Here is a 17,992-nt window from a genome sequence, read left to right on the forward strand (position 1 = left end):
AACGGTGCTTATTTGTTCAATATACGATCCAACGGATGATAAGCTTTTGGACCAGAGGACCATGCGACCAAATTATCTCCCTTACGCTTATTATATATAAGTATATAATTAGTTATGCGCGCTCAAGAAAGAACCAGTCCATAAAATAGAGCCTGAGAACAACTAAGGTCTGCGACAGAACCCTGCATTTTAAATATATTTTTTATAATTACATGTTTTTCATCGTTGTGTGTTCAAAAATAAGTTTAAAGTATAATATACAGATATTTGACATTTTTTGCATGTACAGTTCTGCTGCAAAATCCTAATGATTACTAAAAATAAGTTAAAGGTTCTTTGGTTCTCTGTCTAATGGTTCTCTGTTGAACATGACTCATATTGAATATATTCCAAAAATAGTATGTGTTATTATTTCAAGTTGTTGTGAATAGAAAATATTGTTTTAAAAGTGATTCCACACGTATGATCATCCATACGAGCTTGGTTATAATTAAAAGTATGGTTGAAGTGTGAATTTTTAAAGAAGATTTTTTTTTTAAATGTCAACTCAATCAATCAACCATCAATATTATATTTATATGGAGGAGGAGTGATGGGCGCTGAGACGGCGTCTCTCCGAGAGTTTTGTTATATAACGGGTCAAATATAATATATAGTTGATGACTTGATGTTGCCAATAGAAACTAGAAACATGTGATTTAAAATTAATTTTTAAAATTAGAATAAATAATTAATCTATTTTTTCTGAACAACTTAATATTTTTTCTAAATAGACTTATAATTTAAAAATTAAAACAGGGATAATCATGTAATTTTCAAAAAAGCTTCCATGTTTAGGAATTTGTATCAAGAAAGTTTTTGGGAAAACTCTAGGGATCTCAAATGATCATCACTAAAGCTAATGTAACCAAAGTGAAAACTTTGGTTAGACTTTAAATTCTTTTTCATTGTTTGTTCTTTTTTGTCATGTCTGTTCTTTATAAGTTCTTATTTTCTTATTATTGAACTAGCTATTACGTTTTTGTTAGGAATTATTGCACAACTCACAAGCTTTTTTTAAATTAAGCCAAACCGCCTCAAAAACGGAACACGAGTCACTGTGCTATACAAATTTAAAGGACACAATAAAACAGAAATACGGCATCCTGTGTGAACACCGTTTTTTCTAGGTGATTATTGTCTATTTCAATTTAATTCACTGTTTAACAAGAATAGTATTTTTAGGTAAAAACAAAAAGGGAAACGGCCCGAGTTTTTAGCAGGAGCCGAGCTGACAACAGCAGAAATGAAGGAATGAAGAAAAAAGTGATTGTAATATCTTCTTCTAACTAAAGCATCCGATTATGAAGGCCAGATCAGCCGCTAAATCTCAACTCATCAACACTCCTATCATCAATCTCGATATCAAAAGGTACACCTATACTTACACGCTCCTGTATGTATCTTTTCAAATCAAGTTGTTTTTCACATTTCATTTTATAAATTCTCTCATTATCAGTATCGATCGTCAACTTGTTATTATGCTCACCTATTGATTTTGCTTTGATATAGTGATTTGTATTTTTGTATTTAGGTTTTGAGTAGATTTAGGAAAAGTTATGATTGGGTTTGAAATGCGTGGGTTTAGGTGGAACTAGTTGTTGTTTTGTGAGGAATTTGTGGTATGAGGTCTGTGAATTGGAGTTTTCGAGTTTATCGTCAAGTATGTTGTTGTCGAGTTTGAGCCAGAAAGAGTTGGATGCTGATGGCAGGTACATTTGGTCGTGTCTCGGTTTTGTTAGGTGGTAATGTGTCGTGTTTGATAGTGTTCTTAGAAGGAAAAGTTATGTGTGGTTTTTATTGCTGGATACGAGTTTTTGAGTTGGATTTTTACTGTTGAGTTAGGAATTTCAAGTGCTTGCATGTGGATTACTTTTGATGAGATGACGAGATAATTGTTTATGGATTTGGTATTTATTTGTTGAGATATGTTTTCACAGGGATGCTTATGGTTTTGCTGTTAGACCTCAACACGTCCACAGATACCGTGAATATGCTAATATCTACAAGGTTCGCATGTTTACAAAACAAGTGAAATGTTGAATGTGCTAGTAATGGTCAATATGTTTCTATTAATAAATTATCTTGTTACATATAAGTCTTATCTATCTAAGTTTCAAACCATATATCTACGGTCCTTACATTCTTGAAATTAAATGAAATTTAAAAAGTGAAGATATTACAAGTCACTTTTATGTCATGTTCTGTTTAATTTAGGAAGAAGAGATGGAAAGATCAGATAGGTGGAAAGACTTTCTGGAACGGCAAGCAGAGTGTGCTGAGTTGCCTGTAAAAGGGTTATCCGTGGAGGAAAATCGTCCGGCATTGCATGCTGAGGCAAATGAAGTTGAGGCTGATGCTAGCCTGGAAAATGGTATTGCAGGGGTTGTATCAGATAGCAAGAAGTCTAAAGCTGATTGCTTGACCGAAAATGTAGTAGAAAATGATGAAGTGCCACCAATTAAGCTAGATAAAATTTGTGAAAACCTAACATGGACTAAGATCAGACCATCCCTTGGCATAATAGAAGATATGATGAGTAGTCGTGTGAAGAAGACCATTAACAAAATTACAAAAGATGAGCAAACTATAAGCCATCTTTCGGTTGAAGATTCCAGACCTGCCAAAGGAGGACGTGTAGAAGACTCTGGAGATGATTTTTATGATGTTGACAAATCTGAATCATTTCACAAAGTACCTTTGAGTGATAGCGTTAGTGCCCTTGATAATGATATTGGTGGTAATGTACCTAATTTTGAATCTTTCATTCCATGGAAAGAAGAACTGGAGTGTCTTGTTCAAGGGGGAGTTCCAATGGCTCTGAGGGGAGAGGTTGGTTAGCAAACTCTCGCCCCCTTATTCTTGTTGAACTTAATTGGTGAAATTTTCTTTGACAAATGCTTTAAACATTAAATTGCAGCTTTGGCAAGCTTTTGTGGGAGCGAGGACTCGTAGAGTGGAGAAATATTATCAAAATTTGCTAGATCAGGACAATGGTGGTATATCTGTTCATCAAAATTCAGATATAGACAACCCTCTGGGTTCTTTAGCAGAAGAGTTCATCTGCATACCTGAGAAATGGAAAGTGCAAATCGAGAAGGTTATACATACGGGATGATCAAAACATCATTTTTAGTGAATTCACCTTATAGGTGCCATCACTTTTACTTTGAACCATTGTCCAATGTTATCAGTATTACATGCAGGATTTGCCTCGAACTTTCCCAGGCCATCCTGCTCTGGATGAGGACGGTAGAAATGCTTTGAGGCGTCTACTTACAGCATATGCTCGGCATAATCCATCTGTTGGTTACTGCCAGGTATCATAATATATGTAGCCTTCTGTGTATTTCAGCTCTATGTACATATAGGTGAGTGTTGCTGCAGGCAAAGAAGCTTGAAAAAGAAACATAATAAAATTTGATAACGTTGGACCTGGTTGATATATAGGAAAAGTAAGAAATTTTTTATTTTTTTATGACATAATATATATAACATAAGTTGTGGATCTGATCCTTGGTCAGGGGCAATACATACCAAAAGGTTCGAAAAAGGAACACGCATAAGAGTCGGTTTCTGCAAATTGTAAATATATTGTATATCTTTTCTGGATATCTTTAAGGTTTACAGTGTGTATGCACAAGTGTTTATGGGTGGATTTCTCTTTACAGTCTCCTGTTTTTTTCCGTCTCATATTCAAGCTAAAATGATATTTTTATGGTATATTTACACTCCTGCTGAAGACAACTTATTGTGTTTTGCCTTACTGATCTTGTGATTTTACCCTTGTGCCAATATCTTGTTCAGGCCATGAATTTTTTTGCAGGATTATTACTGCTTCTGATGCCTGAGGAAAATGCATTCTGGTATATATATATGCTTTGCCATCTTCATACTGAAACAAGCAAAAACATTTTGTAACATAATGCATTGATGCAATTTATATATGTAGATCTACTTTTACCATGTTATGTGTAGGGACAGCTTAAACTGTTTTATGTATTTTTAAGTTTTGTATGCTGTCAGGACTTTGTTGGGCATCCTTGATGACTATTTTGACGGTTATTATTCAGAGGAAATGATAGAATCTCAGGTAGAAATACCTTCTAATTGCTATTGCAAAATGATGGTTCCCTTCTCTTCATTTTATGTTTTTAAGTAGAGGGAAGATTATAATGTGAAATGTCATTGTGTTATTCATTTAGGTTGACCAGCAAGTTTTTGAGGAGCTGGTGCGAGAAAGATTTCCAAAATTAGGTTTGCATTAATATATCTATTAAGAGTTACTGCATGTAAACTTTGGGTTTCTTACTGAATCTAATTTGTTGCAGTCAATCATCTAGATTACCTTGAAGTGCCGGTAGCATCGGTCACTGGACCATGGTTTCTCTCAATATTTATGAATATGATGCCATGGGAAAGTGGTCAGGTTCTATATCTATTAAGAACTTGATTTTATGTTAATAATGCAAATATGATATTTATATTTGACAGCTATGTATTGGTTCATCTAATTCCGTTACAAGATTTTAATTGGCAGTCTACTGTTTGCTGTGTTATCTGATTGGTGCTTCATCTTTGCCTTCAGTTCTTAGAGTTTGGGATGTGCTTTTATTTGAGGGAAATCGTGTAATGGTGTTTCGAACAGCACTTGCTTTGTTGGAGTTATATGGTATTGGTGAATAAACTAAGTTCTATTAAATTTTAATGTTTTTCAAGAATCACAGATGTATATGCTGTTTTCAACTCCCTTAAACATCTCAATGTGAGCTTAATCTTGGTCAGCTTTGTGTAGGACCTGCATTAGTTACAACCAAGGATGCCGGAGATGCAGTTACTCTGCTGCAATCACTTGCTGGTTCGACATTTGATAGCAGTCAACTTGTCTTGACAGCTTGTATGGGTTATCCAAATGTAAATGAATCCAGATTACAGGAACTAAGAAATAAGAATCGACCAGCTGTAAGAGCTGCTGCAGAGGAAAGATCAAGTAGGCTTAAAGCTTTGAGTGGTTCTGCCAATTCAGATAAATTGGCTATAAATAGTAATGAGGATCCAGAGCATGATTCTGTTCCAGATCTTCAAGAGCAGGTAATTCCACTTATAATTATATTACTAGTCTTTCCGTTATTTTACACCTAAATCATTATTATTATAAATCAATTATTTCTTCCAATTTGAATAATTTCAGATTTTAATTTTATTTCCTTTTTATCTTTCACTACTCATCTTTATATCTGATAACTATTCTACCCTGTTCCAGTATAATTGATACTAGCTTAAAACCCGTGCGATGCACGGGCCTTATTTAGAATGAAAATTTTGAATTAAATCATACTATTTGAATTGTATGTAATTGTTTATATCTTTAGAAATGATAATATAAATATTTGATTTTGATAATGCTATTGACGGGATTCAACTTGAAATTATTAATAGTATCTTAGTTATAATATATGGAATATTCTTTAATATAATAAGTTATCTATTTAGTAGGAAGATCCGACAGCTACTATTAGGAATAACCAAACATCAAATTAATGTAGTATAGGATAGGATAGATAGTATAGATATATTTCTGTATTTAACTCAGGGTGTGTTTGTCTCAGCTTATAACTTAAAATCCATGTAAACAGCCCGTTGATACCAAAACTGCATTAGTATTTGTAGTTTTAGAACTTAAAACCAAACTGCATTTACAGTTGTTAGCTAGGTATGACTGGTTTTCCCACCACACCTTATGCAGAAGGTCCCATGCATAATTTAAGTTTGTAGGTGTTTGTACATTTCAGAAACTGTTAGAATGCTCCTTATATCTTATTCTATGCTCTGGGGCATATAGAGCATGGGAACAGTTTTTGCTAAATATTCAAAAAGATCTACTTAAGATAAAGAGGAAGGGTTGAATTTTTTAATCTGTTTGGGGTTCCTTTAAAAGAAATGCTGTAATTACATCCCACGTTATATAAGAGGCTAAAGTGTTATGCAGCATATAATAGTGAATTATGAATGCTTTATTGAAGTTGATCAGCGTTGTAGCTCATGAGGGCTGCTTTGATGTACAAAATATTTGTACGAGTGACCGGTTTGACCTGCAGAATTTCTAATGAGTGACTATCATCAGATTTATAATTAGAAACCTGATTCTGTATCTTAATTTGTTTCGCTTCTCTTGATGCAATAATAAATTAATTTTAAAAGGCTAGATTTGGGTTACTTTATATACAGAGAGCAACTCATCCATAGTAAAATACATAGTAGATCTATTAGCTCCATATTTTTTCTTTCTTGGTTCTCTGCATTTACGTAGTTGTTATGGCTACAGGTCGTGTGGCTGAAGGTTGAATTATGCAAGTCGCTGGAGGAGAAACGTTCTGCTGTACTAAGGTTAGTATTATAATAATTTTGAGGGGGCTTATGCCAAAAACTTTGGGGGTTTGTTTAGGACAATGTTTCTATGGGCTCATGTTTCTCGTTGTGGTGTATTTACTCCAGTTATTTCCCCCAATTTCATTATTTTTTCTTCTTTTTTTTCTTTCTTTAATTCCTAATTCCGCATATCTTTTCTGCATCATTAAGTATCATTATCACATTGCCAATACAAGCTAACATTGGATATTGGAATGGAATAGCATATTGTTAAAACATGGTCCATATGGTGTATATGCAGTTCTACTGATGTGTTACTGGACAAGAAAAGCACGTTATGGGGGATGTGAATTTTAAGAGTTTTTTTTCATGTTTTAATGCATCTTTTACAGTAAGAAACTAAATAAAAGATGTAGGTGAGGTGTAGAGACATTTTGTTACTAGGGATCCTACAGAACTGAATGTCGCTATCAAGAGAAAGATATATGCTTTGCATGCAGCAAAACCTGTGTTGTGTTTAAGAAGTCAAATCACAGTTGTGGAACATATTAGTATAGGACGATGACAAAAGTCTTTTTATATGACAGTCCATACTGAAATTTTCAAAATTCCATTACTATCCAGATTTTTAGCTTTCTTTTTAGTATTTTTGTCTCTTGGTTCATCTACAAATGTAGCTTAGCAGCTTTATGCTTTGAAAAAAGTAAGTAATTTCCGATTTGGTTCTCTTAGCCATGTATGTTAGAATGTTAAATATATTACCTGGTATTCATGTTAATCTACTTAATTGTAAATTTTTTACTTTTCCCTTGCCAGAGCCGAGGAGTTGGAAACAGCATTAATGGAGATGGTGAAGCAGGATAATCGACGACAACTGAGTGCAAAGGTGATCAGAAGTTCTTTTAGAACAATTCTTTTAGTTATTTTTTGTGATGGAATCAAATTTTCATTTTATATAGTTTCACGAATCATCTGCCAATAATAAGAATTAAATGTAGTATGTCTCCTTTAAAGTTTAGTTATTTCTATCATCTCCTGCCTCTTGATTTTGTACACTGCAAGCCTTGAATTGCTCCTCAAAATGTCAATCTTCATTTTAAAGGTTTTTAATGCGGCTACATCCTCTGCTAGCAATCAATTTGTATCATAGATCTACACCTTTCTCCCTTCGTTGAAACAGTTAAAATAATTTTTCCTCACTAACAAGAATAGCACGAATCTTGTGCAATTTTGTACTGCTACATGTTGCAAGTTCCTGGAAGGTTGGATATATTCTGATGAGCACTAAAAGTTTCTGACACATGATTACCATGTAATAATATTAAACAAAATGATCATATTGTTTCCTACTTTTTCAGGTTGAACGATTAGAGAGAGTTATTGTTGAGCTTCGTGAGGCCCTATTAAATAAGCATGAACAAGAAAACGCCATGCTTCAGGTTATATTGCTTCTTTTAGGTCTTTTTGCCTGACTTTGGTCTTTTCCTAGACTAAATATGTGGCATTCACTTGCTTTGCAGGTCCTGATGAGAGTAGAGAATGACCAAAGGGTAACAGAAGATGCTCGTCTATTTGCTGAGCAAGATGCAGCTGCGCAAAGATATGCTGCTCAGATGCTTCAGGTATTGAATTTTATTATTATGTGTTGTTTCTTATAAATTGATCTGTATTGCAAGTTCCGTCTGCCTGACAATAATGAGAGTGGCGGGAGATGCAGATACAGCAACCCATATTTGACTAGAAATTCAAATCACTACCTCTGACTAAAACCAGGTCCAAGGGGCCCGAAGGACCCAGCAGTTAATTAGATCCTCCGTACATCTCTTCCTCCTCGTCTTAAATGCCGATAATTTGCACATGATTTCCTAACTATTATTTATGAAGGAAAGATTCGCCAGCTTCGCTCAGCAGAAAAACCTTACTTTCCTTTTAAAAACCCTTCAAATCAAATATACTAATACAAATGTGCACTTTGAAGAGCACACCATTATGGAGGGTGCAAAGTGCAACTGATGAGGAAAGTATATGATATATCTATATACGTAGAGTAATCACTAAGCATCTACCGTCTTGTAGCATTTGGCAGATCAAATTGTATGTAGTTTTTGACATCTCTTTGTCATTGGTTGCTCTTTCCCTTTCATTTTAATTATTGTTGTGTGAAATTTGTACTGAAATAAGGTGTCAAATTTGATTTTTGAGAAGATAACGTAGTCTTGTGTTGTTTATATCCCTTTCAAGTTTCAAAGCTTGTTGCATTGGCTGGCTAGTTATGGTTTATCACTAATTGATATTAACATTTGCTAAATTAATGTGAAATATCGCTGGACACAATTTTTATAATCTGGATAAATTTTTAGTTGGCAAAGGGCTTTTACCTAACGCAGGGTTAAACATGTTTATAAAAAATTTTAACCCAGACTTCTTTGACTATTTTTATTGTAGTGGACATATTTTCAATTTTCATGTCCAGATTATAGTTTACTGTTGTTTTACTATATCAATATTCAATATGCAACGACACATCTCTTTTGCAGGAAAAATACGAAGCAGCTACTGCTTCGTTAGCAGAGATGGAGAATAGGGTTGTTATGGCTGAATCAATGTTAGAAGCTACCTTGCAGTATCAGTCCAAACAACACAAGCCACGACCTACCCAACGGTATATGCTCTGTTGTGAACATATCAGATGCTGATTGATTGTCGAGATTCCATACAATCATATTTCTACACCATAGTTCTCTCACTTTTTATGAAGATACTCTATTATGTTGTCACTTTTGTGCTTAAAAATCAAGGAAATGGTGCTTTATCATTATTCTCATACAACTGAGTCTTTTTTACGAATGTTGTAGCAGTCTAAGGTGATAATTATTTCAAGTTTTACCTTGTTCTTTAATAAGCCTTCAATGCATTTGGGATTAGATATGTCCTCTTATATCAAAAATTTAGGTTTAATGCCTTCCATCGGGAAAATAAAGTGTTGTAGTATGCTGCATCAATCATTTGTCAGGGACCCGGACCCATACTATATATAATATGTCCCTTATTCTTCATTATATATTTTAAATAGCTTGGTTAATAGTGGTCCCATATATTGAAGTGGAGCTTCTTTTCTAGATCCATTCAACAAGATTCATCTGCAGTTCAAAACATTCAAGCTCCTCTACAAGATTCCCCGGAAAGGAAACTTGGTCTATTATCTAGACCATTTGGAAGTGGCTGGCGTGATAGGCATAAGGTAAGTCCATATGTCTTTCATCATATTAGAATTATTTCTTTATTCAAGTTGTCGCAGACATAATAAGAAACTTATCAGTTATGATTAGGATCCTTCTGGTGTAGAATCAGTGAACCTTTCATCCCAACGATGCCAAAAATAGATATAATATATGATCCTATTAAGCCTTTCTCCTCAACACCCTGAGGCTTTAGGATAGCTGGTAACTTGACATGATCTGAGGTAGCTTAGACCCTGCTACCCGGAATATTTCTCATATGTTTGATATGGACACTAAGGCTAAATATGACCCCTAAATTGAGTTCTGAGTGATTCATATCGAGCCAAAAAATGGGCTTACAAGCGAGGGGTGGTGTCAGGACATAACATGTGATCCTATTAAGCACTTTTCTAAGTTTCTTAACACCATGAGGTTTCAGAAGATCTAGTAAATTACATAAGCTAATTAAAAAGTTAAACTATTACTAATAATAATATGTGCACTAGGTCTGGTTTTTGATTAAATAAATTTATATCACTTGCTAGAAGCCTTGAATTGTTTTATCAAGTATTGTTTAATTGACTGGAGGAATAAAAATGTTATAATAACTTTGCATAGTTGTACTGTGTGTTGGTTAGAATATTTGAATAAGTGTACAATCACATGTGAGGGACGAAGACAGTTCCAGATAACGGAGTCAGACTTTTGTTAGACCTTAATGAACACTTGGTCAGATCACAGATGGTATTGTCCTCTCTCCGTTTATCAAAGTCGAGGGTTCAAATCTTGTTGAAAACAAGATGGGTGTGTGCGTTTGTTTGATTTTTGAAAAAACAGGCATACAAGATTGAGACTGAAATTGTTTATATTGATTCACAAACTTCTCATCTTGTTAACATACTCAAGCGTTGGGGTACTGTTTCATTGTTTTAGAGGTAAATTACACTTAAACAATACTTGTTCTTGTAATCTGTTAATTTAAGTATGAAAAACTAACTAGGATGAATTAGCAGTGGCATGCTTTACACTTGTCACTGCTGAGATGTTTATGTCAATTAGTAGTGTACCAAGGGTATCTTACATGAATTGAAAGACTGCACAATTTTATTCTTTGTTTTACTGGAAAATAAAGTTCTAACGACATGCTGAATTCATGCATTCAAAGCAACAGGGCAAGAGCACCAATAATAGTGATGGACCAAATGAACAAAAAGAACACATGACTACCCCAGAGGGAGAGAGTCTAAGTACACAGACAAGGGACATACAAGCCGCCTCCGCCCCCCAGGTTCAGGAGGCAAAATAAGGAATCAACTACAAGTTCCCTCTGCAATTCACTGGAGAGATGTTCTTCATATTAATATTCGTTTTCCCAATCTTCAAGGAATTAGTTTTGATTTTAGTTTGTTTATCCTTTTCCTATATAGTTCACCAAGGAAACTCTCAAGTCAATTTCACAACACATAGTTTTATTTTTTCTAGTCAATCTATATAATATAGGTTAGTGTAAAACAAAATTTTGCAAAGAACGTTTGCTTAATTTTACAAAATTGTATAATTAATATCTAAACAATTAAATAGTTTCAACTCCCTTTTTGGGAAAGTTCTGTCATTTTCTTTATTTAAAATTTTACTCTGTTTGGCGGGTATTATGTAATACAGTACTGCTGTCTATTTGTAGACTTGCATCTTTATTCTTGCCACCCAATTAAGAGTAATGCCAGAGCTCCGGAAAATATTGTGTTTACTTGCAGTTTGTTAAAGGACACTTCACTTAAATCAGGGAAAAAACTCGTGAGACTGTAGCATTGCTCCCCCATCTAATATTATTTTTCGTAGAAAGAACTATTGCCCCTTCTTTCGTCTCAGTAAAGTATGAAAAAAATTTGGATTGTGTAATTGGAAAGTTTGGGTGATACGTGTAATAGTATGACCAGGTTTTTTGTCATTGATTTGACCGTCGCACATCCGCTGCTAGAAGGAGTATTTCCTGTTCGGTCTTTCAAGTATTTTGTTTCACTAATTACTATTATTCCAGATACGTCATGGTATGGGATTATTTGGACTACAAAATCAAACCAGATTCTAGAGCAACATTTGAAAGTAGAAGGTCTCATTATTATGGATGTCAAAGGAACCAATCACATTTCTACACATCATTTGTTAGAATTTTTTGGAATTTTTTTTCTTTTTCCGTTAAAAATATAATGAAAAAATCAGCAAAACAACTCTAACCGCGGATGATGGTATCTCATGATTTTAAAAAGTGCCCTGCTCCTGGCGAGAAAAAAGAAGATGCCCTGCTTTAGTATTACTAAAATAATTGTTTTCTGAATAAATCAGATCTTTTGAAATCAAAGGTCCGATTGTGTTTTTCCGTCTCGCCTTTTGGCGTGTGTTGATTTAGTACCCAATTTCTGGGTGTTGTATTTGTGGTTGTTATGTCTTCCTGCATTATCAATGAGAATGATTGGGATGGAGTTTTGGGAGATCTGGTTTATCGCATCATTAATACTTTCGGCATGTCTATAGCTGGCTCCCGGCATGTAGATAGCTGGGGTATGCTTGGAACGGTGGTGATCGCATGTGCTCACCTTTCACAAATTATAGTTGTTCATTATTCGAGGATTCTTGTTCCTCATTGCTTAGTTTTTACAACTGAGTCGTCTGAACACCGCAACAGCCATGGAGCTATCGTGAAGGTCAATTGTGAAGCTACCATTTTCGGGATTGATGTAGGCTGGATTACTCGAGAAGCTTTTGTATTCATTTTCAATTTCAAGAATCATTGGATTCATTGTGTTAAGCAGTCTGGAAACAATGCGGCTATTTGTTTAGCTCGTTTTATTGTTTATTAACCTGATTGCATTGTCAGTTGGGGATCTGTCCCGACTAGACTTGTTTTAATTTAATGGAGTGAATTTGCATTTTGTCGAAAAAAAAATAATAATTTACTTCTCATCTACTTTTCAAAAATTTGATGTTTAGATTTCAAATAAAAAATTGTTATAATTTAACAAAAAAAATGTACAATTTTTCTAAAATAAAGTATTAAAATAAAAATTTTAAAAAGAAATTCAGGATTTATATAGGATATATCAGAGATTTTTGGATGAATTTAGGAATGTAATTGATATTTAATTAGGAACCAAGAGAGATTTATGAAAGATTTTTGGTTAATTTTGTGGTCTTTTAATTGATATTATTTTTCAAAACTAAAAATTTATTTTTGAAAAAAAGGTATATAATTATATTTTTTTCCTGAAATAATCCCTTATTACTAAATAATGAATATAAAATAATTTTTTTAATATTTTTATCTAAAAATTATAAAAAATATATATTATGTAAATAAAATAAATCCATGAATTTAAAAGAAAAGCTCGCTAAACGCTTGTGTCAGATAATGTTCAACAGTTTTAAACCCGGGTATTTTCGTTGCTTTTGCTCTCCTAAACCCTAACTTCCCCATTTCCGAGCAACCCAAAATGGAGCGAACTTCGAACCTTCTAGACGAAGCCATGGCCGAAACGCCGAATAACAGCGTCGTTTTGATCGAAGACTGCGTTGAGACGAGCGGCGCTTTTGTACTCCATCACCTAATGAAGCGCTCTCTCTCTCCTCAATCCTCGTCTCTCCTCATTTTCGTTGCCTTTGCTCACCCTTTCTCTCACTACGACCGCATTCTCCGTAAATTGGTAATACTAATCTTCATTTTTCGAGATTATTTGTTTTATCGATGTTTATAATACTAATTCGTTATAGGGATTATTATATTTATCAAAATACATTCTCTCTATATTGGGGAAAAAAAATTAATTTTGTGTTTAGGAATAGGTAGAAACTGTAGCGATTGCCACTGTTGCATTGTGTGGAAACTTCAAATATTACTGATAATAGACTTGTAATTGTATGATTTTAGAGGGAATAGAGTTGTTTAACTAAATTAGTGAAGGTTGGGAGTTGGTTGTAATTCTAATCGAACTTGTATGAATAAGTATACATTTGGATTTTTTCTATAACAAAGAATTTATATATTATGAATTTTGCGGCGGATGTCTTGGATCGAGCTCAAGAGTATCCTAAGAATAAATCAAGTTTAATGTGGTGTGGTTTTATTTTTCTGTTCTTATTGGTAATCACTACAATGAGGGACCTAGACTCAGCAAGGAATATGCACAACAACCATATTACTTCTATAACGCGTCTAAGAGAAGACTGCACCAATTATGGCATAAGTGGTGTAGTCTGATCGTGTAGAATTACTTCTTTGATGGGAGCATTTCATAGAAATTAAAATCCATGTTAATTACTGACTGTTGTAACAATCATATTATATTGTATCAAGCTCCTATATCGACAACTTCTTCAGGGCCTGTAATAACAACTTCGTGTTAATTAAGTTGCTATATTTCAGTAAGAGTCGTGAACCCAGTGCCTGAATGTTCTGGAACTGATCTTTTCTCATGATAAGATATTCATATTAGTTATTGTTGCTGTAACAGGGGTGCAACTTAGTTATGCAGAAGGACAACAAAAGGTTATTATTCTTTGATATGCTGATGCCACAGCGCTCAGGTGAGAAAACCAGGTAAAATGAGTTCATATCATGATTCTTAATTTGTAGTTTCCATGGCAATTTATGGTTGTAAGGAGATTATTCTTAGGTATTAGTTATTTATGATGGCATAGAGATATATACTTGGGGTTGTTACGGTTGTAAAATTCTTGATGTCTTTTTTTGGATTGAAAAGATTAATTAATTTTATATAAAATTAAATGCAAAATTAAACCTGCATATACGATATTAAAATTAATTGCATTTATGTAATTCAAATAACTTTAGACATTCACAAGCTACGTTACTTCGACTCGTCACTTCCGGCGACCGTACCCGTGTCGACCCGACCCGACACGGGACACGACCCGGAATACGTACCGGATCCGCCATGTGAATTTCCGACACGTCATCTTCATCGCTGGGAAAATTACAGTCACAGTAGATGTTTTAGCCATGGATACAAGGAACGTCGGGGGTCACGACCGGAGACGCCGAGAGCAGCGTTTCACAAGATACAGAATGATGAAAAGAAAAAGGAAAGGAACGAAGAAGAAAAGAAACGTTGTGTGTATATGTATGTATATGTAACTCAAACTGTAGGAGATAAACGGAGAGGATGAAAGGGTCAGATTCCTCGATGTTGGTGAAAGTCAAAACACATACAGCTGGATGTTCACGCATATCTGCCAGACTGCCACATTTAAGTTAATTCAAAATACTCTAGTTGTTTACTCCTTTTAAAAAATAAAAGTAATTTATTTATTATTTGAATTTTTTTAACAATGGTCAATAAAACTTTAACTGGTATGGACAACAAAATTGTGTTAGGCTAGTTTTATTTTTGGATGTTCACGCTTTTTTATTTTATCAAATTTTGGAATATTATTTTATGATGATAAAAATTAAATATAATGAGCACTAATTTTAAAATTACAATTAAAGTCAAAATGTTAATTAAAAAAATTCCAACATTTAAGTTGTAAAAAGCAATATTTTGTACTTTATAATTTAAATGTCTATGTTGGGAATATTACTACTCTATTTAAGTTTTTTATCGTACCCAAACGTTTCATCGTGGGGATATTATGATTGCTTAAGTTTTATAACTTCTGAATTTTGATGTTATTATCTTTGTTAGTGCTGAACTTTGTATTAAAAAAGCTTTTCTTGAAATATGAATCTGAAGTTTGAATTTGTCCAGTGGCAGTGACTATATATGAGCAAAAAAGTATTATAAAATTTATTATTATATTATGCGGTGTCCCCGCACCCGTGTCTAAAATTCGGACAGTGTCCTCGTGTCCTAGATTTTCAGAGGTCCCGAGTCCGACACTCGGATATGTGTCGTGTCCGACACTCCGTACCCGAGTTTGAGCGACTTAGTTCACAAGCAAGCATCGTGAGTCGTTACCTTAAATTCTTGGACATTAATATTTTGATGTTTGAAGAGAATAACTTCGTATTGCATGGTCACACTATTATATTGTAGCTATAGAAATGAGTTGCAGTAATATATTGCAGAGAAATTATCTTATAAAAGGGTTGCAGTAATAAATTGAATCAGGGGGATGAGTTAGTTATCAATGCTCCATCTGTTTTTACTTTTTACCATTATGATCTAGTAAAGCTTAATATGGATTGCTTTTTGGAGTGTTTATCAGTCACATTGTCTCTGAAGCAGCTACATCCATTTGTATGTTTAAATCCAGCGAAGCCAAATGTTTATATGTGTGAGTGATGTCATCAGCCATATTCACTGACAAAGTTTATTATGTTTTGTTTTATGGTTAGATGAAGTCGCAGGTAAAACTGGTCTGCATGCTTTATACCACAAGATTCACAAAGCTGTTGAAATGGCTTCATTATCAGAAAGCAACAAACATATCGTTATCATGATTGATGATATCTCTGTTATGGAGATAGCTGCTAATGGCTGCACGGACGATGTCTTAGACTTTCTGCATTACTGCCACACATTAACTACTCAATTTGTAAGACTAGCTCTCTGACTTGGACATTTGGAATTTCATCTCTGATGAAACTTTTTTAGTTATGGATAGGAATGGGAACAGTTATTCCATATATTTTGTATTGAAAAGCATATTTTCGAGATTGATAGTGGTCATTTTTTTCAGAGTGGACTAGAAAGTTCTTTTTATAGTTATTGGAATTTGAGTTATCTAAATAATGGATCTAAGACTGACTATCCTCATGATGATCATTACATGGATGATTCTGACTTTGTATATCTTTAATATTGTACAATATAATTTTGCGTTGATACAATTTCTACACTTTGTATTTTGCAACAGGGCTGTTTACTTGTTGTTCTTACACATGAAGATATATATTCAGTAGCAGATAGAGCTACAATTCTTTTGCAGATGGAGTACCTCGGAGATGTTTTGGTAAAGGCAGAACCCTTGCCCACTGGTTTGGCAACTGATGTGCATGGACAGGTACTTTTCTTGTTCTGCGATTCATCTTTCGGCAGAAGTTAATTGCACTCTAGCCAAGCTCAGATTATTGGTTTTAGTTCCTAGTTGGAATGTGACTATACTAATCATAATAATCATATTCATAAAAGAGAACAGATAAGAATCACACACGCAATGTTTCATGGTTCTTTTTATTGGTAATCAGAGACAACATTCGTAATATCAGATACATCTCTAATTTTGCAAATTATGTTTGCATAATACATCCTTGCATGCCAAATTTGTTTTGGTCTAATTTTCAAGTCCAACTCTTTATTAAGTTTTGATGATTATTAAGAATTGATAATCATCATTCTCTTAGTAATCACAGTTATATTGATTTTTAGTATTGCTGCTTAGGCTTCAGTGTCTTTTATCTAGAGACTACATTGTTTATACTTTATATATTGGAGCTTTGTTTTCCTGGCTCTATAGAGTTGCAATCATGCCCGTGTCCCCATTGTCCAAGATTATTTCTTATTTTGGTCGAGTCTTTTGTCATTTTATATTTGGTTTCAGCCCTATTTTCCAACTCGACTCAGTGAAATATGCATGCTACAATGCTGGGACGCCGTCGTGAAAAATGTTTAGTATTTATTTTGTTGTACTTGACCTTTTTTTTTTTTGCTAAATAATATTGTATTTGTATTATATAATTGGACATAAGCATAATCAACATCATTTCTTTCATGTGGCAGACTAACTTATTTTTTAGTCTTTATTAGTTGCCATCTAGCTTCACTTGTTTTGATTACAACCAAACATAATAAAAAAAAATTAACTGCAGCTGACAGTTCTGAACAAAAGCAACTGTAATAGCTTGGGGAGCTCAAGGAACAAGATGCATAATTTCCAATTCCGACTGAAGGAGAGTTCTGCAGAATACTTTTATCCCGGCAGTTTAAGTTGAAGATACTTTTAATCATCAATAGATCTGGAAACAAGTTCAATATCAAAGATAACAGTAATAGTTTGTTTTATTTTGTACTAATTTCATACCGAAGACTTCTGAGAGGAAAGGAAATGTTATCGTAGTAGATTGCTCGGTATAATTGGTTTTGTTTACTTGAAATTGCATGTTATAATCATAGGGTCGCGCTCAAGAGTCAAGAACCTTAGAATCATTAAGGTTCTGATGCAGAACCCTAAATTTTAAATAGATTTTGAGGATTTAAATTTAAATACATATTTTTGTATCATTGTCCGTGTTTAAAAATGATTTCAAAATATAATACATAAATACGATATTTTTTGCATGTGCAGTTTTGCAGAACTATAATGAATACTAAAACTAAGACTAAATGTTCGAAGGATTCTTAGGCTAG

General features: G+C 33.8%; 2 protein-coding genes across 3 annotated transcripts; both read left to right on the forward strand.

Annotated features, from left to right (window-relative positions):
• The first annotated feature begins 1,222 nt into the window (after positions 1–1,222).
• LOC108219185 (uncharacterized) lies at positions 1,223–11,241 on the forward strand. 2 transcript variants are annotated; one of them, XM_017392490.2, is made up of 18 exons: positions 1,223–1,411; positions 1,980–2,049; positions 2,257–2,871; positions 2,960–3,139; positions 3,246–3,359; positions 3,847–3,905; positions 4,066–4,132; positions 4,245–4,296; positions 4,371–4,463; positions 4,628–4,711; positions 4,835–5,130; positions 6,365–6,426; positions 7,225–7,294; positions 7,767–7,847; positions 7,929–8,030; positions 8,946–9,070; positions 9,529–9,649; positions 10,795–11,241. In XM_017392490.2, the coding sequence occupies exons 1-18, from the start codon at positions 1,344–1,346 to the stop codon at positions 10,933–10,935; spliced, it is 2,400 nt and encodes a 799-aa protein (XP_017247979.1). In that variant the 5' UTR covers positions 1,223–1,343; the 3' UTR covers positions 10,936–11,241. The 2 variants fall into 2 exon arrangements, with proteins under 2 accessions (XP_017247979.1, XP_063947747.1); XM_064091677.1 differs by having other exon boundaries at positions 1,224–1,411; positions 10,801–11,241.
• Positions 11,242–13,035: 1,794 nt separating this feature from the next.
• On the forward strand, positions 13,036–17,866 carry LOC108216581 (elongator complex protein 6). Its single transcript, XM_017389376.2, has 5 exons — positions 13,036–13,327; positions 14,135–14,207; positions 15,982–16,181; positions 16,503–16,649; positions 17,455–17,866. Exons 1-5 carry the CDS (start codon positions 13,118–13,120, stop codon positions 17,575–17,577), a joined length of 753 nt encoding a protein of 250 aa, XP_017244865.1. The 5' UTR covers positions 13,036–13,117; the 3' UTR covers positions 17,578–17,866.
• Positions 17,867–17,992: the final 126 nt, after the last annotated feature.

This window comes from Daucus carota, chromosome 4 (genome assembly GCF_001625215.2).
Source record: "Daucus carota subsp. sativus chromosome 4, DH1 v3.0, whole genome shotgun sequence".
NCBI lineage: Eukaryota > Viridiplantae > Streptophyta > Magnoliopsida > Apiales > Apiaceae > Daucus > Daucus carota.